Source organism: Camelus dromedarius, chromosome 7 (assembly GCF_036321535.1).
Source record: "Camelus dromedarius isolate mCamDro1 chromosome 7, mCamDro1.pat, whole genome shotgun sequence".
NCBI classification, from domain to species: domain Eukaryota; kingdom Metazoa; phylum Chordata; class Mammalia; order Artiodactyla; family Camelidae; genus Camelus; species Camelus dromedarius.
In genome coordinates this window covers 12,386,396-12,409,529 of record NC_087442.1, presented here as the reverse complement: position 1 = coordinate 12,409,529, position 23,134 = coordinate 12,386,396, and the positions used below count along the sequence as shown (strand labels likewise).

At 41.4% G+C, this 23,134-nt stretch overlaps 1 protein-coding gene across 1 annotated transcript; it reads right to left on the bottom strand.

The window, feature by feature from the left end:
* Nucleotides 1-1,035: 1,035 nt before the first annotated feature.
* On the bottom strand, nt 1,036-21,804 carry MKRN1 (makorin ring finger protein 1). The gene is made up of 8 exons (XM_031455487.2): nt 21,435-21,804; nt 14,258-14,386; nt 7,999-8,228; nt 7,136-7,362; nt 4,628-4,842; nt 3,781-3,891; nt 3,094-3,232; nt 1,036-2,730 (listed from the first exon to the last, which is right to left on the bottom strand). Exons 1-8 carry the CDS (start codon nt 21,617-21,619, stop codon nt 2,518-2,520), a joined length of 1,449 nt encoding a protein of 482 aa, XP_031311347.1. The 5' UTR covers nt 21,620-21,804; the 3' UTR covers nt 1,036-2,517.
* Between the last annotated feature and the right edge of the window lie 1,330 nt (nt 21,805-23,134).

The window sequence follows — 23,134 nt, the reverse complement described above, 5'->3', positions numbered from 1 at the left end:
CGACACAGGCAGTTCCAGGGCGGCCGCACACAGCGAGGACTGATACATGAGCTTCCACTGCCTTGTCCAGGACACAAAGAAAACTGATCCAAACACCAAACTACCTAAACTCCAGAAGTAAGCTGTTACACCAGCGGAGCCATGCCTAGACCACTCTCCCCACCAGACTCAGACATGCCAATGTGGCAGCAACTATGAGCCTCCTCCTGCTCTCTGGACACCAAAAAGCAGAGACTTTAGTCTCTCTCCCCCACTCAGATCCCCAAAACTTCTTCCTCACCTCTGAGGCTCCCCAGCATCCCTCGGGGGTACGTGTGGTCCCCAGCATGGCCTGATCTGGAGCAGCTGAAGGTGAACTTTGGGTGCTGATGGAAGGGAGCAGCTTCAACTGAAGATCCACTGGTGGGGAGTTTATAGAAACTCCCAGACTCCTCAGTGGACCTTCAGCCATGACAATAACCAGTCACAACACACACAATCCTAGGTGAGGAAACATTTTCAATAGCATCAATTCTTAATTCAGATATTAAAACTATAAATTCTTAATTTTAGACATTATTTTACAAATAACCACTGCAAAAAGGTTACTGAAGGTCTTCCATAGGGGTGATGGAAGGGTTTTTATTTTATTAATGAAGAACTTATGTAATAGAGTAATTAGGAAGAAAAATACCCTTTCAAAACACAGCATGTCGTGACCTACCTGTTATTTGCTGGTAGGAATCTGGTTCAAATACAAGCGCGTGGCAGCAGAAACCGGCAGTGCCTTGGGCCAATGAAGGAGGCCTAAGGGTTAGTCTTGTAAATTTTAAAATACACAGTAATTTGCTGATTCCAGTTGGTAAGTTTTCCCTCATCTCTCAAACATCTCTCAGCAGGCTAGATGTCTTTGGGAAGGTGTTGGCTTTTCTCAATGAACCTATATGCACAGAAATTTGACTAGCTGATGAACTGATTCAGGAGGCAATGAAAGAAATACTATGCTTCGACATCAGCACATTTCAAAATAGTTCATTACACAAAACAGAAAGCCAATTTATGGGTTTTAAAAATTGTTTTATTTGGGAAAAGTGCTTCTTACAAAAGGGCAGCTGCAAAATACAGAGACTTCTGCAACAATTACTTGTTTTTTCTTGAAGTGAAAGAATGGGTGGGACCCAAGGAATCAAAGCAGCAGGTGGACCAACCAGGAGCACCCCAAGGTTATTTTCAGGAAATAAGAGCAACAAAACACAAAGCTAAAATGTCCCATCAGGGATTTCTTCTAATAATTTAACTTCAGCTTGGCTCGTGGATTACCACACCTTCCCCTAAAATGGAAAACTGTGACTTACTACACAAACCAACGACTCTAAGAAACGCCGTAGGACATAGTTCTGAATCTGTCCAGCTGCAGGGCTCAGGGATGGAATGAGGCAAATACCCACAAAGACAACACAAACACCCAACAACAAAACCCTCAAATGAGGACAAAGGTTTATCAAAAAGTGCCTGGATTGGAAAGGCTAGGAGATCATAAAACGTTAAATACAACTGTGTATCCAAGACCCAGTTTGTGTTAATATATGGGATAACCAGGTAGTTTAATGACTACGGCCAAGCCCGTTTCTCTGTATTTATATAGACAGACAGAGCTAGTACTGCTCTATTAACAGCTACCAACATACTGCTTTGTCCTTTTAAGATCTACTTGCCACACAAGGCTGAAGTCACTAAACCAGGTTTTTCCACTAAGGCTACAAACACTGCATCTATGCAGGGATGAGAAGCTTGTTACACACTCACACGTATCAAGTCTATCAGCCCTTGGGAGTCAACTTCCAATTCTGGATTTATTTTATGTCACTCTATCTTTCATATGTGTTCTTTCACAATTTTCCTAACATGCTAAACATGGAAAAAAATCTCAACACAGTCGCACCTGGTTCTGGTTACCCAGTAGTATTGTGTGCAATTAAACAAGAGACCAAAACCATGGAACAAGTGCACAGGGTGGGGATTACATAGCGGAGAACAGACATAAAAACAGAGATGTGCAGATTTCACCAGAAACCTCAAGTACCCACCTCCTAAGTCTACAGCAGAAGGTGACTTGCCACAGTTCAGGTCCTTCACCCACCACCCCTATTCCTGGACCCAAAGCAGGGCCAATGCTGTTACTTTTGAACCGGGGGTCCTCAAAATGGGGTGGGAAGTCCAGAAACACTACCCTCGAACTGTGTGAATCTGGCTGCAAACAGATGACGCAACAAACCTACACTAACTGTCTGACAGTTAAATTCATGTTACAAAAAAACTAACTTTAAGATTTATTTTTGTAGCTTCTTTAAACAGAGAAAACACACGCCTTGGGGAAAGATGAGGGGTTGAGAAGACAGGCCCTGGGTGAAAATGATTAGGACAGCACCTGGAGTTGACAGGCCTGCCTGGGAGAGGACCCCGGGCACCACCACACCACCACAGGGGACAGCTGCTGTCTGAGGCTCAGCAGGCCAGTTCACATGCCACGCTAAGCTGCTATAGGTCCAAGTCATAAAAATCTTCCAGCTCATCATGAAACAAGTCCCACTCGTCTTCAGAGTCTGTCAGGTCGTCGTCCCCACCTGCAGCCAAGAGCATAAGCAACATCTCGCCCAGCTCAAAGGTGACAACCTCCTCTTCGTCGTTGTCAAAGGGGTTGCCGTTCTCTCTTTCCTCAATGAGCTCCCAGAAGTGGTTCCTTCGTTGGGCCTGTAAAAAACAAGGCCATGATAGGGATGGCACTGCCGAGTAGCATCTTCTATTGTGTGGTTTCTAAGGCAAAACGTCCAGCACACCAGAGGGAATGACGAACCAGACTTCTCATTTAGGGTTCCGACTTTACCAGCTCCTCCCCTCCGGTTACTGGAGGCACAGCTTAGTCTAGGGCTTTAAGCATTCTAGTGTTCTCCTCTCACTTCCCTCCCAGTTTGCTGAGGCTGGTTTCCTCCAACACTCTCGTCCTGCTCGCTCCCAGACCTGACTGTTGGTCTTCTCCTGCCCCTACCCTAGTCTGTGTGGGACTCGGCTGAGAGCGTGGTATTTCCCCTCCTTTAAAAAAACAGTGAGAGTTACCCGGTATCTGCTTGATGTTCCCACTTTCTGTCTCTGTGGCTCCTCTCTACGGCCATCAGGGTACGCATGCTTGTAAAAACAGTTCCCTCCAAATGGGCAGCTCCCACGGCCTTCATCAAAATACCTGCACGCCTTGTTGCTGGAAAGGAAAATATCGCAACCCTTATTCACAGTGGATTTCAGGTCTGAATCTGACTATCACCCAGGGTTTCTTCTAACAGGAAGGGAGAAAACCAGCATGTTTACAGCCCCTCCCCACGGTGTGTTCTGACACATATGTGTGCTACTGTGTGAAACACTGACCAGAAACAAGCTGTTCAAGCCTAGCTGTTTAATAGCTCTGGCACCGCAGGTCCAGCAGAGAGACACCCTTCGAGAAAGCCCCCACACAAGAATATAGGACGACTGTACCATGGACTCAGAGTGGGGGAGAAGCCCATTCCTGGGGCTTCAGCTAGCAGAGCACAGACTCCATTATAACACAGCCCCTTGGCATGCACCCCAAGGACTGTGTTATAGCAAGACACACACTGGGTAAGTGTTACCAGGGGTGACAGAATAAACTGTACCAGGAAGTCAAAGAAAGGGTAGGAAGGAGGTAGGAGTATGTAACGCAGCACTGTTCTGTTCAAAGTGAACCCAAGCTAGGTGGGCGCTTAGCTTGAGAAAAGGCTGCAGTGCTCATACCTCATTGCCTCCTTGTATTTCTGAATGAGTTTCTGCTTCTCTTCTTTCTCCTCCACCCAGTACTCACTTGGAATGACAAAGTTAGATGTGATCCGGCATTCTGGGCAGGACCTGGGAAACAATGAACAGGCTGCAATGCAAATTTCCCTTTACAGGCCCACTCTCCTTCAAGGACACACCCTGGTGTGTCACCTCCAGACTTAAAGACTTAACTGAAAGGCAAATGGGCATTTCCTGAAAGGGTTCCACACACTGTCACACAACTGACCATTCCTTTTGAGGCAAGGCAAACTCCTTTATCAATTCAATTCAATGGCTAGCCAGTCATTAAAAAAAAGTAACTTCGTTAACAGAAACAACAAAAGAAGACATTTCACACAGACTCCTTTTTCTTTCGTTGAAATAAATTTATTTCTTGTAACTTCGCTCTGTTTAGATTATGTAGTTTTTGTTCAGTAATGAGAACAATCTTTAAAGGATGGTGGATTATTGGCTAGCTTAATGGATGGAATAGGAAAGTGGAAGATGTAAAACGTCAGGAAACATACATTCAGAGCTAGGTAAGTTTGCTCTCTGAGCCTAAACTGGCTAATCCATTAAACACAATCTTCTCAGAAAAAAGCACGAAGATTCTACTGATACATAGGGTTTCCTCATTCAAATAAAAGATATACCACCTAATCTAGAAGCTGGCTGAAATACAAAGAAATCCCAATTAGAAGAATACCCCAGTTTCAAGATAAAATGCATGCATTTAAATGCGGTCCATCTGGTTGAAAGTTGGCACAAGATACTAAATTCTTCCCCAAAACAGAAAGCACAAACGGAGATTGGGGAGGAGTCTCACTTTATGATCTTGCTCTCAAATTGCTTAGCACTCCTCCACTTGCGAATACACTTGAGACAGTAGGTGTGACTGCAGTTGGAGAGAATCCCAAAGCGGCGCTCGCTGGGGTTGGCTTTCTCGTAGACCACCTCCATGCAGATCCCGCACACCATGTCCTTACTGCGCTGGACAGCGAATGAGAGCTCCATGTCCTTCTCATGGGCCTCAATGCACGACTAGAAAAAGTGGGGAGAGAAGTGCAATCAAGTCGTGGAATGATGACAGACCGCAACGAGAGTCAAGGACTCCCATTCAGAGGATCAAATAAAGTCTATTGAAAAAAACAATGTTCCCAAGGTGACATTAAAATTTGCTTTGTTCATAGGTGAGTACAGGTACACTGATATTTTGGGACCTTATGTTACTACAAAGTCAAACTACAAGGACTAAAAAATTACCCAATTTTCTCTATCCTGCAACTCATCCCCTGCTGTTATCCACATTACAACAGTTTCTTATACTAAGTTTGCTGATTTAGTGGTTTCTAGATGGAAAACGTAATTAGGATTAAGGCTCTAATCCTTACGCCTGTCAGAAAATAAGGGTGAAAGAAACTAACATTTATTACGTGACAATTATGTGGCAGGCATGTAAGTTTCACATTCAAAATCAAGCAGATTTATTGAGATATAATTTACACACCATATAATGCATTCATTTAAAGTATACAAGTGAATGTTTTTTGGAATGCGCAGAGCTGTGCGACCATCACCACAATCAGTGTTAGGACAGTTTTATTACCCCAAAGCCATAGTGGACACTCACTTTCCCTTAGACGGCCCCAAGTCCTAAGCAACTCCGAGTCTGCAGATACGCTTATTTTGGACATTTCATATAAATATGTGGTCCTTTGTGACTGGTTTTGTTCACTTAGTACATTTTCAAAGTCTCTATGTTGTACAAGATACGAGTATTTCATTTCCTTTTATTATTGAGGAATATTCTACTGTATGGACAGATCAGTTTGTTTATCCGTTCATCAGGTGATGGACATTTCCGTTGTTTACACTTTAGGGCTATTATGAATAATGCCATAAACATTCATATACAAGTTTTTGTGCAGACATCACATATTTCTTATTTTAAATGAGGTATAGTTGACATAACATTATATTACACATATTTTAATCTATAAGAGAATTCTAATTGTAGGACATGCAAAAAAAAAAGGCAACAGAAAAGTCACCCCGGTTTCACATAACCACAATATTACATATTTCTATCTTCTTCCTAAACTTGATTTAATCTACTTAAATTCAGAGCCAATTAGCTGTGAAGGTAGGATTCAAACCACCTTACACCGTGCTTCACTCCTCCAATGATCAAATTAATTTTTATTAAACAGAGATGATGATTAGAAGCAAAATTTGTTCCAATAAATATTAAGGTTTGTAACACAATGCCTTCTCAACAAAAAATTCATGCTGCAAATGAGCTTAAAAATCATAGCCTGGAGGGGAGGGGGGTGGAGCTCAGTGGTTAACAGTGTGTGCTTAATATGCACAAGGTCCTGAGTTCAATCCCCAGTATCCCCATTAAAAATAAACATGACACAACATTGTTAACTGACTATACTTCAATTTTTACAAAGTAAAAAATAAATAAAACAAACCTAATTACCTCCCTCCTCACCAAAAAAAAAAAAAAAACTTAGCTTGAAACCCTCATCCATTGCTGTTGAAAATGTAAAATGGTGCAGTCACTGTGGAAAAAGTTTGACAGTTACTCAAAATATTAAGCATAGAGTTACCATACGACCCAGCAACTCTACCAAGGTAATTAAAATAAAAATCTACAAAAATGTATACATGAATGTTCATGGCATTACTCACAATAGCCAAAAGGTGAAATTTAAATGGAAAAACAAAACGTGATGAAGCGCCCCAGTGGATTATTCAGCCATAAAAAGGAATGAAGTACTGACACACACTAACATGAATGAACCCTAAAAACAATATGCTAATATTTTAGCCAGTCACAAAAGGCCACATATGATTCTATTCATATGAAATGTCCAGAACAGGCAAGTCCATAGAGACAGAAAGAAAATTAGTTATTGCCAGGAGCCGGAAGAAGGGTAGTATGGAGAGAAATGGAGCTAATGAGTATGAGGTTTCTTTTTGGGGGGAATGAAAATGCCCTAAAATTAGAGAGAATGACGGTAATGGTTGCACGACACTGTAAATATATTAAAAACAATGAAACATGAGTTTTAGAAAAGTAAATTGTATGGAATGTGAATCTCAGAAAAGCTGTTATTTTTTAAGGGGTGGGGGGAACGCCTATAGCCTGAGGTTCTACAAGCAGGATTTCTTGGTAAAGCATTCAAGAAGCCCAGGGAGGAACATATTCCTACTTACTGACAACCACTCAATTCATCAAATGTTTCTCTGAAATGAAGCAACACTGTTGTGAAAGGGAAAACACAGTTCTCACACTTCTCAACATAATAACATCCTTAAGACTTACTTTTATATGTTGTGATCTCTGGGCAGCATCCACTGGATGGAGGACCTGCAGCCCACACATGTCACACGAATCTCCGTGCAGATACACACAGTTCTCCCCGTACCGGCACTCTCCCACCGCAGCATAGGGGCAGAGCTGTTTCTTCGTTTCCACTGCAGTCTGCTCTTTCTCTGACTCTTCCTTGGTCACTGAGCCCTGCAGGGGTGCTTCAGTGCAGGAAGGGGCAGCTGAAAATGTTTAAGAGGGTGGTAAAGGTCCAAAGTGGCTAAGGCAGATATACGTACTGTAGGGTAACTTAGAACCTAACTGAAAAGAAAAAAATTAAAAAGACCTTGTGGTAGCTCACGGTGAAAAAGAATGTGACAATGAATATATGTATGTTCATGTATGACTGAAAAATTGTGCTCTGCACTGGAAACTGACAACATTGTACACTGACTATAACTCAATAAAATTAAAAAAAAATAAAAAGACCTTCAATTAAACTCCAAAACAGTCTAAAATAGTCTATTGAACTAATTCCCTTACTCTTGAAAGAAATCAATCTTTTCTAATGCTGACATTTCCCGAAATTAGGCTTGTTTTTGTTTTGTTTTTTAAAAAAGAATTTTTATGTACTTCTTGGTGGAACTGCACTGATTAAAGGAGAAAGGCTTCAGTTTTTCAAAATATTCTAAACTCATTACTATTGGGATTCAAAAAGTTTCTTTAATTCCCTCTGTAAGTCTTAGGGAATTCAATGTAAGAATATTAAAATTAGGCCATAAATATGAAGATTAGAAGCAGGAAGGTTGTGAAAACTCAGCTAATTGATGGACTACTGTCTAGCCTTCTAACTTGTTTTCATTCTTCAAAATACTCACTACGGCCACAGTAGGGCTGCCCAGGAACAAACTCAATGGCGTTCACCCAGTCTTCTGAACCTGCTCCTACAGTTGCAAAGTTTGAATTTCTTGACTCAGATTCGCCTATATTCATTTCAACAACCGGTCCAACTACTGATGAGAGACTTGAAGAAGCAGCAAGAGATGATTTTGCAGTTAGATCTGTAGCAGTTGCTTCTTCCTGTTTCAATGGCTTGCTATGTTCATATCTTAAAGAAAAAAACAGTTAAAAAAAAAAAGTCAGCAGTCACTGTCTAATCAGAAGCCCCTAGATGGAATATATATTCCTCGATCCTGTCCTTGGGTTCTTTCCAAACTACTGTGCATATGAATCATGTGGGAAATTGCTAAAAGGCAGGTACCTAATTTCTAAGCCTGGAATGCAGCCCCTAATTTTAAATGGCTAACAAGCCCCTGCACGATGCTAATACTGCTGGTCCAGGGACCACACTTTGAGTAGCAAGGCCATAGACCAGGGGCAGTTCACTTTTAAGGGTAAACTACATACAGCTTCGCAGGCCATACTGCCATGCCACAACTATTCAGCTCTGCAGAGGCAGTTCCAAAGCAGCTGTGGGCATTATCTAAGTTACTATGCTTGGCTGTGCTCCAATAAAACTTTACGAAAACAGCCTTCGGTCAGCCTTGCCCTACAGGCCATGGTTTGCCCAGCCCTGCCGTAGACCACCTATTATCCTTCAAATTCCACTCTAATCAGGAGTTTCAGATAGCTGACCATCTACTGTTTCCAGAGCAACTCTGCTAGAGACTACTGCCAAAACTGACCAACTGATAAACCAAAGCAAGGCTGACACTCCAATTCAACGAGTGAAAACGTGGAACATTTTACCAACACATAAATTAAAATGTTCGCAATATTAAAAGGGAGGGAAAGTATCTGCTAAATATACAATATATAATTTCTTTTCCTATATCCATTCATTCACCCAATTACTTCTTTTCTAAATGCTTACTTACCCTATGCATTTCCTGATTCCTTTTCATCTGTAAAACTATCATTGAACCCATACCTCCATATAAAAAAGCTAATTCTCTTCAAGAAGTAACTTGCTGCCTGAGAAAACCCTCAATTTGAGCTTTTTATGCTGAGATTTATTCAGATACAAAAAATTAATGATGTATGTTAGTACATAAACTGCATTATAAGGTACAGTATGTAACTAGCAGTTCTTGCAATTAATCAATTAATTGGGCAATACTAGCCATGGGTCATCTGTGTGATAGGTGTCTGTGTTTACATCTAAAAAAGAAGTAAAAGCTAACTGAAGGCTGTCCTTTAGCTTATGGCTAAAACATTTGCTGAGCTGGTCTTTAACATTATGTCATATTATCTTAAACCTTCATATTCCTACTCAAGCATTTGGTAACCTACTTTGCTATGCAGTGCAAGTAATTGGAGGGTCCTGCAATCAGCTACAAAAACCCAGTGCATTTTATTCCACAGACCGGAATCCCACAAGCTGCTGAAGATCATGAATATGCTCTTGTACCACCTCATTTCATCGTCAAAAAACTGTGAGAAAGTATTCTTCCCTTTTAGAGATGATGTGTAAGTGCTCTTAAGTCTGCCCTCGACTCTAGAGCCGCCCTACGACAGGGCGGCCACTGGCTGTATCGGACCATGTATGCTTAGACTTTAAAACTCACCTCCATGGTCCTTGCACTAGCTACACTTCCACGTGTTCAGCACCACATGTAGCTAGCGGTTACTTTTTGGGTAGCAGATAGAGAATATAATATTACATATATATTATATCGCACAAAGTTCTATTGAACAACGTTGCTCTCAAGTTTGTTTTAGAGTCTTGGGGAACCTTAGAAATCTAGCCCCAGATCCTCAATTTTCAGATTTAGTTATTCTCTGATTTGAAAGAAAATTTCAGAAAAAATATTTTAATTATTTTCACAGTCTAAGTTAGAAAAGAACCTGGGCTTGACTTTAAAATGCCAGTTTTACCAATATAGAAGGCCTTCAGGGATTTGGGAAAGTTTTAAAGGATTAAATAAAAACCAAATGTCAAGATGCATAAAGAATCTAAGAAAGAGATATGACACTCATGTTTCAGTTCTTTCTCCTGTGCAATATTCATTTTAAGGATTTCAGGGTAAATGACTCAAACTACTTAACAGACAGGACTAGAATGCTGACCACCATCTATCAAATTGCAAATACCATGAAGTTTTTGAGAGGAGTGCATTTTGGTTTGAAGGTAAATTTATTAAGGAACCAACAAGGTATAATAAAAATTTTGAAAGTATAGAATATTAGCAAAAAAAGTCCACATCTGTAAATAAATGAAATTTTCTTGCTTCCAAACAGTCTACAGTTTTCTATGGTCATAAAAGAATCTGTTTTAAGAACAGACTAAAATTTGAGGTAAACATACTCACAGTTAATTTTTTTTTAATCAACACCCAGTAATGAACACCTACCACGCATTAAGACCTGTACCTCTTCCTGAGGAGTCAAATATGAAAAACAAGGTCCCTGCTATCAAACGAGAATCTATTTTTAAAAATTAAATTTTTAAATTAAGAGTTCCTCTAGAAAAGGAATTTATGTCAAGTAAAAAGAAATAATTTTAATCCAAGGGATTATATTCTCAAATCTGCCTATTCCCTTAGTGTAGAATAGATCAACATAAAATATGCTTCCGAGGTAATAATCTGTGAGGAGGTGCAAGGAAAGCCAGAGTACAAATAAGAAAGAATGAGGCAAGAAAGACAAAGACTAAAGAAAAAGCAAGACTCCCTTTCTGAAAGGTGTTTACTAAAACATAATGGTTCAGTGAAGCACAGAGATCCTTAAGAGTGGGGATTGGCCAGCTATGGCCCTCAGACCAAATCCAACCAGAGCCAGGAATAGTTTGGGGCATTATTTATTTTTTATTGAAGTATAGTTGATTTTGACATGTTTACATGGTTAAAAAAAGATAACTTTATGATACAAAAATTAAATGAAATTAAAATTTCAGTGTCCCAAAATAAAGTTTCACTGGTCCCAACTACATCTGTCAGCTTATATATTACCTATGGCTGCAAAAATATTTAGTCTTGGCCTCATGCTGAAAGTCTGCCAAACCCTGCTAAAGAGGATTCTTACATCTGCTAGATTCAGTCTATGACAGTGCTTTTGTTATAGTTACTAAATTAATTCTTTAATGGATTATCACAGAATCGCTGATCCTTTTAGTCAAAGTGCTAAGTGGTGAGTTAATGCTGAGTTAAACCAATATTGTGCTTTTCTTTCATAACTTGTAAAGAACATTTTGATACAGTATCAGTTTCCATCTAAGGAAGTTTAATCAATTTTTCTTCTACCTCTATGCAAAAAAGACCCTTTTCCTTCTGGCTTGCTTACAACTCCCCACCTCTAATCATTTCAAGGTCTGATATCTGTCCTTAAAGGTTTTAACTTACGGGATTCAGTAGGTCTACAGAGCAAAACCCCTCCAAAGGAAACAAGTTCTACCACAGCAATAGTTGTCACCAAGGCAACACTGCTCCTTTCCCAAGTGGTGCTCCGAAACAATGACTGGGATTTTCAGCAGCATTTATCAGTGGGGATAAGGGATTCTAGATCTCCTGCAGCATGCCCTGAGCAACAAAGACTCAGCTTCACTAAACATCAGCGCCCCCGTTATGCAACACTGACACAGCTATGCTTCTCCGAACTGCTGGAACTAGGATATCGTCTTTCATTATAAACTATTCCCTTCATTAGGAGTTAAATTATTTGAAATCCCTGGTCATTGGCCAAGTTATATAAAAAAGATCCCAATTTAGTAAGACCGAAGGTAGGTTTAAGCCCCCAAGCACAATTTTAACAAGGAAACAAGCAGTCTTGGAACAAGCCCCTCCATAAGATTCTTCCTCTAGCTAGTCTATAATCAAGCTCTTAACCATCACCTGATACACCAGCCTGTCCCAAACAATGAGCACCAAACTTTCCTTTCAGGCAGACTACCAGGATATAGGTTTCCCAACCTCTTTTCATTTTATGTAAGAGCTCTGAACCCAGCTCAAATCAGGGTCTTCCCCCCAAAGAGGGAGCTGTATATCCTTAACTAAAAAGGAAAGGTAAAGATAAAAGCAGTTCTTTAGGTGACCTGCATCTGCCCAAGTATCGGAGCCTCACCAGAACAGGGCACCTACCTTACTCCCTGGCCTTCCACTTCTGTCTCCCACAAGGAAGCCCACTGAATACAGGGTCATGCTGATGATGGGCTCTATACTTACTCCCAAGGAGAACACGGAATACCATTTGGGGCTGGCAAAGCTACCTGAAAAATAAGCTGATTAACACGTGGATCCTAGGCCTTAGCTGGGATTTCTTCCACTTATCCTAATTTCCCATTCATTTCACCTATAGGATCCAATCAGAGAAGTATCTCTTCCGAATGAGAGGCTCATCTGTTAACCAACCACACTTTCCCACAGTCTGTCATACAGCGTATTCTCCACTCCTCCCTGTCGGGCACCTAGAGCCTCATCTCCATTCTCGCCCACATTCAATTCCTCTCTCCCAATAGTTTACAAGGATTCTCAGAGGACTGCCTAGTCAAGGAACTCAGCTGCTCTACAGTTAAGTGCATCTAAAAAACCTGCATAGACCAACCTACTACAAAGAACTGCTCACTCACAGTAGGATGGATGTCAAACGCCTTTTGTTCCCTTTAATAGTGACTACAAAAGACATGTCTGAGTTTTTTAGTTTTTGTTTTTGAGGATAATGTCATTGTGTCCTTTTTTTTCCTTTCTAGCAATATTGCGGTGAAAAAATTAGCAGAAGGCAAAATGACTGACCGCTAAACTCAGGTATCAAGGTTACATTTCTGGGCTTCTTCCTACAGTCACGTGGAGAGAACCTTTTCCTTTTTCAGTCCTGACTAATTTCCTAGTAAAACAGACATGTGATAACTAACTAAACATCAATATCACCCCCATCAATAATTTTAGTCTTTTGAACTATAAGCATTGAACCCAACAGCTGACACAATTCTTTTCTCATAATAGGATGCCAAAATTGGCTATGACACTGCCAAAATATCTTACCTAGTATGATGGTTTAAAATGTCCAAAATTCTAACACTCCTCCCTCCAAAAGGTGGAGCCCAATCTCTTTCCCCTTAAATGTGAGCTGGACTTAGTGACTTGCTTGTAATAAACAGAAAATAGTGGAAGTGACAGTGTGTGACTTCTGAGGTTAGATCACAAAAAGGCATTGTGGCTTCATCCTTGCTGTCTCTCTTAAATCACTTACTCTGGGGAGAGCTAGCTGCCAAGTATGAGGACACTAAAGCAGCCGCAGGGAAAGGTCCACAAGGCAAGGAACTAAGGCCTCCCGCCGACAGACGTGTGAGTGAGCCCTTCTAGGACTGATCCTCCAGCTCCCATCCAGACATCAGCCCATGGCAGCCCTGGCTGAAATCCTGGCAGCAGTCTCTTCTTGAGAGTCTCTGAGCAAAGCCACTTCCAGATTCCAGACCCCCCAAAATTCTGACATAATAAATGTTTATTGTTTCTAAGCTGTTAAAAATTTCGGAGTAATCTGTTTAACATCAGTAGATAATTAATACACCTAGATAATTTCTAAACTGGGAAGAAAAAGCTCTATTCACTTTCTAGCAAAACCCACTACTGAACTGCAATTTAACTGGGTAATGGTACCAATTCAATGAACAATGATAGAGCTTACTTAATTACTAATCTCTCTCGGTTCTCCAACATTCTGAGAGACATACCAGAAACATTTCTGAAGCATCTTCCCTAAATCTTAGCTCAGAATTAGTCCTGTGAGCTCAGGTGGTTTGAGGAAGTTTAGCTGGAATGACAAGCCCTCTCAACCAGTAATCTAATACACTGTTCCAAACGCTGACGATCCCATTTTCCCTCCATAATTCATACTAACAGCGAAGAGCTGAAAACAGCCCAGGTCAAATATGCAACTCAGTCTGCAGGCACACCTTCACCACACCCTCCCCCTAGGTTTACCTCAGCCCCTAATTAAATATAGGACTGTATTATAAACTCAGTAATTGGCTCCAAGTGAGAGATTTGTCAGTGTGCTAACATCCCCGAGGAGCATTTTCAAAGTACTATTTTAAATCTACTATCTACAAAGCTGTTGGAATTATATATTTTACTCTCATTTTTTTTTCTCCCAACCTCTCCCAATCCACCCTTGAACAAAACTGATTTGTAAACAAATTCTTACCTGCAACGGTCTCCGTAAATACAGTACCCTCGCTGAAAATACTTGCACACTACACCATATGGACTGTCAGAGAGGTCGTGGGAGTAGCGACAGTTATCTCCTTCTTTACAAACCCCATGTAGGAAATACCTGTGAGACAAAGAATCACAAGTTGGGTTACAAATGACTAAAGCCAGTAAGTACTCAAAGAACTCATGACCAGCATATTCTACCAGTAACATACAAGCCCTAAATATCAGTAATATGTTCTACTATTCTGTTTTATCTACACAAACATGAGAAGTGTACACAAAGAAAGTAGAACTAGACTGCACAACCAGAAAAGTATCCATTACGGTACCAAAGACAGGCTGCCTGTAGATTCAGGCACCAATTTAGATTTAAACTCTGAGGTGGTCATGAACTTGTCTCTGCAGGTTAAGTCTGACCACTGCTCTCATTTTACAGTCCTAGAGGCAGCTTCTTGTTTTCCACTAACTTTAGCCATCATGGCAGCTCTATATAAAAAGAAAAAAAAAATCAGATAAAGAAGCAAGGAACAACGTAAACCCAAACAGGTCAGGCTACCGTATATGTTTCACTTCTTCAAGAAACCATTTTAATTCTTTAAAAGCCACATGTGAAAATACAAGTAAAACTTGCGGCAAAGGGAAATTTTATGTCCTTCGTTTAGCACACTCTTGTTCTTCTGCCTTAAGGGATTACATGCGCACCTAACTAGCAGTTTCCAAAAACCAAGCATCAGAGTATGACTCAGTTTCTAAGAGGACCTGGACCAGCAGGCATCATCAGCATCATCTGGGAATTTACCAGAAACAGAAATTTTGAGACCTTATCTCAGACCAACTAAATTGGAAATGGGGCAGGGGTGGGCCACACAGCAATCTGTAATTCTTTAAGTAACTAGGGTGGATGAGGGAAATGATGAAAAGGGTCTTATGGGGGTTTTTTTTAACATTTTTTATTGATTTATAATCAAGGGTCTTACGTTTTGTAGACAACCCTGATCTTGTACAGTGGGTAGAACCACCACCACCCCAATCCTCCCTCCAATCACTGACTTCCGTCAGCCTTTTTTTCCCCCCCGTTGGTTGCTTATTGGTCTCCTTCTCTTGAACAGAGTTATGCAGATTTAATTTTTGCAGGCCATAACTCCGTCAAATACACATCTATGTACAGCGGGTACAGAGTAAGGAAAAAATGCCTGTTTCCTGGGTGTAAATGAGGCTGGCCTTGTAGAGGACATCACTGTATCCAAGAATGTCACAGTTACCTACAGATGGTAGGTAGAGGAGCAGTAAGTACACTCCAATGGCCTAAGGAATTGAATGACATATAGAAAACAGATTCACATTTACCTAAGGAGCCTTGAAGAAGGTTGCCTTAAATTGAAATGTGAAAGGTTCTATTCAGAGATTACTAGCAAGTATGCCTTCTACATGACAGTGGATAATTATCAAAATCCTAAAGTGCCCTAGGGTTCAGTCCATAACAAAATAAGAAAACAGAGGTCAAATTCTAACTATAATTAACCTATTTTCAACTGTTATGGGGTTTAACTTAATCTAACTCAGGCTTTAACTTTTGCTCAAATACAGGACAACTTTCTGTAAGCTTTGAAGCTGAGTGCCATATAACACAAATTTGAGTTAAACCACTTGTGCCAACAGAAAATTTGACTGCATAATTGAAGAGAACACTGAAAAAAAAAAAACCCCAACAACTTAACAAGCCAATGATCATTTCACTGTAACCACAACTAGTATAATCATGTTTCAAAGTATCTCCAAAGTATCCACAGTCGGTAATAGGTTATTAATTTGAAACAATTTCACTATTTGAATACAGTTGCTTCCTACCCCATCCCAAGTGGGAACTTTCACTCTCACAATTCTCAACACAAGACAAAGGTATCTAATACCTTCAGTAGAGATGCATATATTGATATAGTTTTAAGGCTTGATAAACTATCTACCTAGAAATCTCAAGCTGGGTAGGTAATTCCTTAATCTCAGCCACAATACTTGGAATTTTAAGATTGTTCTTAAATCCCATTTTTCCATGCTCTCATTCAATCAGTTGTCGCCCTCAGCTTTATGATGCTCTTCATTATGTCACATCTTCATTATGTCACCACCTGACAGCTGCTGACCTTAACACTTTCCCTTCAACCAGTTGCTCCAAGGAGTTCAGCTCCCTTAACACCTGCACTTTGGTTCAGCATGGTGTTCTTCCTCAGCACTGCTGCAACCCCTCCACCACTATTCCTTTTTGACATCCATGATGGTAATAATTATTCATGAGAATCCAAAAACAAAGAGTGAAAATCGGAGTCAACCAATAGTCTAGTTGGCCTAGGACAGTGTAGCATGGCCTATTAGCACATGATGGCCAAAAACATAATACAGCATATGACCAAGAGTGAAGAGAACAGGGCAAACCTGTGGGGAGACAGGGCTAGGAGCTAGGGAACTGATCCTGCAAGGCCTTTTAAGCCAAGTATCTTAAAGCAGTAAGAAACCACTGAAGGATTTGAAACAAAAAAATGTCAGAATTAGAATTAAAATTTAAAAACACTAAAACTGCCTTCTTTCAGGTGATCTGTGTTGGCCAACTGATTATATTTACATCTAGGGACTTCAGTTGATCCCGAGTTTCAAAAGCCAGAGGTGAATGCAGCTACCAGAACAGCTAACACCACCACCAAGCTGCATCTGTAGTAGATTGTTTGGCTCTAAGTAGTAATAAAAAGCACACAGGTTCAGAATTAGGAAGACTGTTTAAATTCTAGCTTTGTTGCTTACTAGCTGTGTGATCCTCAGTAAGCTATTTCATTTTATTTTCATCACTCTTTTAGATTTAAGAACTAAAGATTTAAGTTTAGAACTTTAGATTTAAAGAACTTAAGACCTTAAAAAAAAAAGAAAAACCAGCATGTGTGCAGTAGCGGCATCTGTGCTGGTACTCATGTTCATTCACACATCTCTCCTTCCACATCCTTCCTCTGCCCTGTCAGACCATTCCTTGACCACATTTGTTTCTGACCACGCATGTTAAGAAAGTACACAGGAACAAATCAGTTAAGGAAGAATAAGGCAACCAACAGGCAAGAGATCTAGATACCCTGACATAGAAGATTTTAAGTAACTGGAGTAGTTTAGCCAGAAGACAAAGAAATTGACCTGTTCCAGCACTATTCCTGATAAAGTGAATATATGCAGGATGCTACATCATAAACCTGGCTCAACATAAGGACTGAGATACAGAACTACCCAGTAATGAAGTCCCTGAGGTCCAGAACTAGCATCACTAAAGGAATTCAAGCAGACACAAAATCACCTGATACTCTGGAATCAACAGAAACACTAGAATACAAGCTCTAAGTAGCTACTGGCAAATACTGAGCATTATTTTACATGGTTGTTTGCTATGTATGGTCTGGGTTTATGGTTTGTATTACTTGCCTTTTATATCTCTCAGTGATACTAACACTATTGGTATATCCAGAATTATAAACAATCCTCATAGTGAAACCCCTTCTTGCCAACTCATCTCTAAATCTGAAATTATGACATAATACAAGTTGTAATAGAAAGAGGGGGAAAAAAGCAACTCTCCCCCAAATTTCTCCCTACTACAAAACCAATCAAGAGAAGTGTTGGGGTTTTTTGTTGTTGTTGTTTGTTTCTTTTTTAATACCACCACCAAAAACCACCATTCAAATTCACCTTGATGCCACTGCCCAGGCTGAGCCTACCTTCAGTTAAAGGCTGGGCCGTATGATTTCTAAGGTTCCTTCCACCTTGAAGATTCTATGATTCCAAGCAGACATTGTCCAGTAATAAATACAGATACAATTGACTAGAATCCTCTACTGCTGTACCTCCTGGAAACCTAAGCATGGTCGCCAAGATACATACAAGAAACCCCAACAGTAGCTTGTGAGGGCACAAGAGAACCACACAATATCCTCATAAAACTTCTAGGCATCATAACAGCCTGTCTGGGGATTTATAGAAATTACAGAATATTAATTAATGTGGTTATTAATCACCTAATCTGCTGCGACATTTCTTATTTTGTTACTTTAATTCTTGATGAGTGCATGTACCCTTTTTCAAACTAGACTGTAAATTCCTGGTGTTTAAGAACCAGTTTATACTGCTTTTTATCTCCTATAGTACCTGTATACAAAATACTTCCCTATTTGTTTTTTAGGGAAACAGTGCCAGTAGCAAATTAATCTTTCTTTCTCTGGGCTGGATAACTTTTTCAATATCATCCCTTCAAAAAACACTAAAGTTTGCAAGTAATAAATTTTACTATGGATATTACAGCACTTGGATAAATACTTTCTGGGAAAATTCCCTTTAATTTTAAGCTATGTTAACTACACTTTAAAGTTTTTAAAAAATCAAAAATGAAAAACCACTTGGTTTTTGTGCATTATTTCAACTGTCCATACACTTGTCTCCCACTGTAGAAGCACTCTAATAAAGCAAATTCCAAACCACAACCTGCAAGTTACAACTTTGTTTTAACCCCACACTCGAGGAAACTAGAAAAGGAAGAGCATTTCTGTTTCACAGTATTCCTCTAATAAAAGGTATCAAAAATGGCCTGGTGGGGGCAGCATAACACAGTTCCTTGGGAAAGGTATACCTAAGTTTTCAAGCTGTGAGAACAAAACACAATGAGATAGAATTTCAAGAGAAATATTTAAGAAATAGTAACCAGCAAGAAAATACAGATGGTTCTGAGCAGTCACAAATTTCCATCATCCAAACAACTTCTAAGAGGACTACATACTAAGTGAAGAAAAAAGCCTAGATTTGAGGAGGAAAGAGGCAGCAACTAGAACACATCACTATCTTGAATTCTCTTCAAAGGAGATTTTGCTATTAAACACATGAAAACATTAATTTATAATACAGTGCATCTCTGCATTTCCTTTAACATTTAGCTCTATATCTCTCTGTGTAGGCACTAATGCTTATTTACTGAATAACTGATTAGTCCCAGAAAGATACACACATGTTCTATTAAGTCTTTTGTCTTTGTTAATTTACAAGGGGTTTTCCTTCTTTTTTTTTTAAATGAAATCTTAACAAGCACATAACAAACTGGATGATTTTAGGTATGGGCTTACCAACAACAATTCAAGCATTTACTGAGTATACTAGGCACTGAATAAAGCCCTATAGACACAATGATAAATAAAACAGCATTCCTGCTCTGAGAGCTCAGAGTTTACAGTAAATAAATGAAGATATATTTGATATTCTACTCAAGGGAGGAAGATTTTTTAAAAATAGGATATCATGTTAGTACCTAGAACAATTGAAAACACTGTCAAATATTCAACCCAAGACTTAACTAATCTGTACTTTTTGTAAAGCTGTCTATACAAAAACAGAAGCACATCTAAACCTGTATCTGATTCTTAATGTTTCTTTGAAATATTAGATTACTCGGCTATGTAAACTCTTTAAGTACATAAATCTACTGGTTCATGGGCAAGGAATTCCCACTGTCCAGAAATGATCTAGGCTATTTCATTAGCCAAAGATCCTAAAGGTAGGCAAAGAGGAAAAACTAGTCTTGTGAGCTGTTTCGAATTCTGATGACACTGGTGAGGAACTAGAAAAGGGGAAGCAGACCAGGGAAAAAAGTACCTCACAGGGGAAAGTAAAGTGCAGAAGTGACAATGAATTCTGTGCAGAGATGTAAAGCTGAGCTCAGATACAGGCACACCAGGATAATAATGAGACAAGTAAAATATAGTAATGTCAAGACGGTGATGGCTATTCAAGATTAGACTATATTGAGATTGGGAAGGCGGATAAAGGCAAGGCATTGGAGGAGTTTCTTAAAGAACTCATAAAACTAGTACCTGTAAATCAACTGCAGCATTGTAGAGAAAAAAGAAGAGACTCAAATTAGTTCCATAAATAGGAATTTTTAAATTCTCATTCATTGGGATACTGCACAAGTATTCTTAGGATCTACAGATAAGCTACCTATAACAGCTTTTATGCTTTTTCCATCTCCTTATTGAAAGTAAACTTAATTAAGCTTATCATTCATGTCTTAACAGTATCATATTAAGCACTGGGAACGCTTCACTCTCGCTATTAATACCAGGACAGTGAATTCTGTATATTACAAATATTTTAAGTATTTGCATATAAATTACCCCACCTTGGTGAAAACCGGCGTTTCAATGGATTTTTTTCAACCGACAGAAAAACAAAAGCTTCTAGCCGCCACTGATCATTTTTTAAAAATCCAATACGACATTCAATCAAATGCCCTAATCTTGTAAACATACAGCTGAATAATTTCTTTACATGCGTACACACGTCCGTATAACCGTCTTCTACTAATCACTTTATTTTTTCAAGTATTTTCATCTGACATGCCAAACCTAAACAAAAATCTCTCTCCTTGGGGAGAGACGAGCTCCTTGAAATCCTGAAGTAAGATGCGTGGATTTCAAAAGAGATACCTTTCGCGGGCGGACGGGAATGGCAGCTCGCAAAATTTAAAGCGGAGACGACCTCTGCCCAGCACTCGGTTCCAAGACAAAGCTCAGAACCGCCAACCTCGATATACATACAAAGAAGAAATAACAAAAGCTAGTGCTCGGAGTGGGGCGGGGACCGGGGCCGAGAGACCCCGGGAAGACGTTACAAACGGATGACACGGAGCCGGGGGCCCCCGGCAGACAGGCCACCACCCCGGAGCCCGCAGCGGCGTTCCCCAACCCGGGAGGGTCTTGGGGAGCCGGACTCCGAGCGACACGGCCCACCCTCTTCCCGAACCTGCGGAGCTGGAGGCAGGGGGTGGGGGATCCGGCGACAATAAGGAGGGAGGAGTCATCCTACCTCTCCCTGCGCGCGCCGCGCCGCTCGGCCGGGCGCGGGAAGGCGGCGAGCGGCGAGCGGCGAGCGGCGGAGCGGCCCCGCAGAGGCTGCGCGCGGCCGGGCCTCAGCGGCCGGCGGGGGTTGACGCAGCGCGGGCGGGGAGGCCGGGCGGCAGCAGGGACAGCCACGCCGGCGGCGGCGGCGGCGGCGGCGAAACGCCGGCTCCCCTCCCACCTCCGCCCGCCCCCGGCCGGCCGCCCGCCCCCTTCCTCCGCAGTCTCGGCCCCCTCCCTCCCCGCGCTGCGTCTCACCTGCAGGTGACCTGTTTGGTCCAGCCGCCGCAGCTACTGTCGCTGCCGCCTCCCCCGCCCCCCGCCCCCGGGGACGGGGAGGTGACTGTGGGGATAGGGGTAGGGGAGGCCGCTGCCACCGCCGCCGCTGCCGCTCCTGCTCCTGATGTTGTGGCTGTTGTTCCGGGAGCTGCAGCCTCCGCCATTACTGTTTATCCCACACAGCAATGGCACCGGAACTTCCGGGATCACATAGTTCCGGCCCGGCTGCGGGGAGAAGGCGGTGAGGCGAGGGGTGGGGAGGGGAAGGACACTGAGGCGCCCGCTCTCTCCCCTCGGCCCCGGGCCGCGTCTCCGAGCGCTCTCGCGGCTCGAACTGCGGGCCGGAGCCCGAGCTGCCCCGGCCCGCCTCCAGCACCCTCTGATTGGTGGGCGAGACAGCTCCGCCTGAAAGGGGCGGGGCGGGGGCGGGCTTCCCCAGGTGAGCCCCACCCTTCCCCGCCCACCTACTGCCCCCAGGCTCCAAAGTCCAAATGTCAGGGGCATTGACCCAGAGGAGTATTTCCCAGCAGAGGCTGATCCAGTGGAGAGGGCAAGTGGGGTTAGGGTCCTAGTTTTGAATCCATACTTTCCTGAATATACCAATTACTAGCTGTACCAACTTGGGCTATATGGCTGTTTTCTCTGAGCCTCAGTTTCCTCATCTGTCAAGTGGGGATGATAGTAGGCCCTACCTCACAGGGTTGCGGTGAGTGCTATATGATGTGTGGCAATCACTGAGCTTAGTGATTAGCACAGAGTAAACACTTAAGAAATGGTCTCTTTTATTTTTCCAATCAGAGGTGTGATCCCTTAGCCCAAGAGAACAATATAGTGGCTAAGAAAAGGTTCAGGCGTTAGCTTGTATCTGTTACGTCCAAGTTCTCCCATTCCTAGCAATGTGTTTTTGAGTAAGTTAACTTACCTCTTAATGCTTCTGCTTTCTCCATCTTTAAAATAATAATTTTAAAATAATAACAGTACCCCAGAGGTGGCTGTAAAAAGTAAATGAGTCTATGTAAAACCCTTAGCACTGTACGTTACACTGCAGGTTTAACTTAATAGATAATGAATAACAAAAAGTGTCTGAAATATCCCAGCTTCTAAGAGTTATTTCTAAAACTAGGAAACCTAAAAAGCATATAACCTGTTTCCCCACTAATGCCCACTGTCCACTCAGATGCTGCATATTAAATCCTGAGCTTCCATAGGCAGTTTCTCATAAGCCCTTACATTTGCTTTTCTATAGTTTCTCTGAGTTGAGAAAGTGAAGATCCACCCTACTGATAATCAGACCACAATGTACCCAACAGACACAAAGAAGGACAGTAGCAACGCCAACAGAAAACAATGTTTCTCCCAAGGTCACGCCATGGCTGCAAAATGACTAACAATCCACTTTTGAGTAATTGCAGCTTTTTTTTTTTTTTTAACTAATGAACTCCTCAGCCCCACTTCATTTCTCCCTCTGACCTCCCAAAGATTTATGAGACACCCAGTTCCTAAATTGCCCCACTTCATGACAGCTCCAACCCAGAACTGCTCTTCTCTTCTGCTTGTGTTATTACCCAAAAAGAGCTTCAGCCCTGTACGAAGCCCCTACTCCCCTTCCCAAGATGCCCACATTCTCTCCTGTGTGGCCCCCCAACTTCGGCAAGTTCATACATCTTTGTTGGACTACA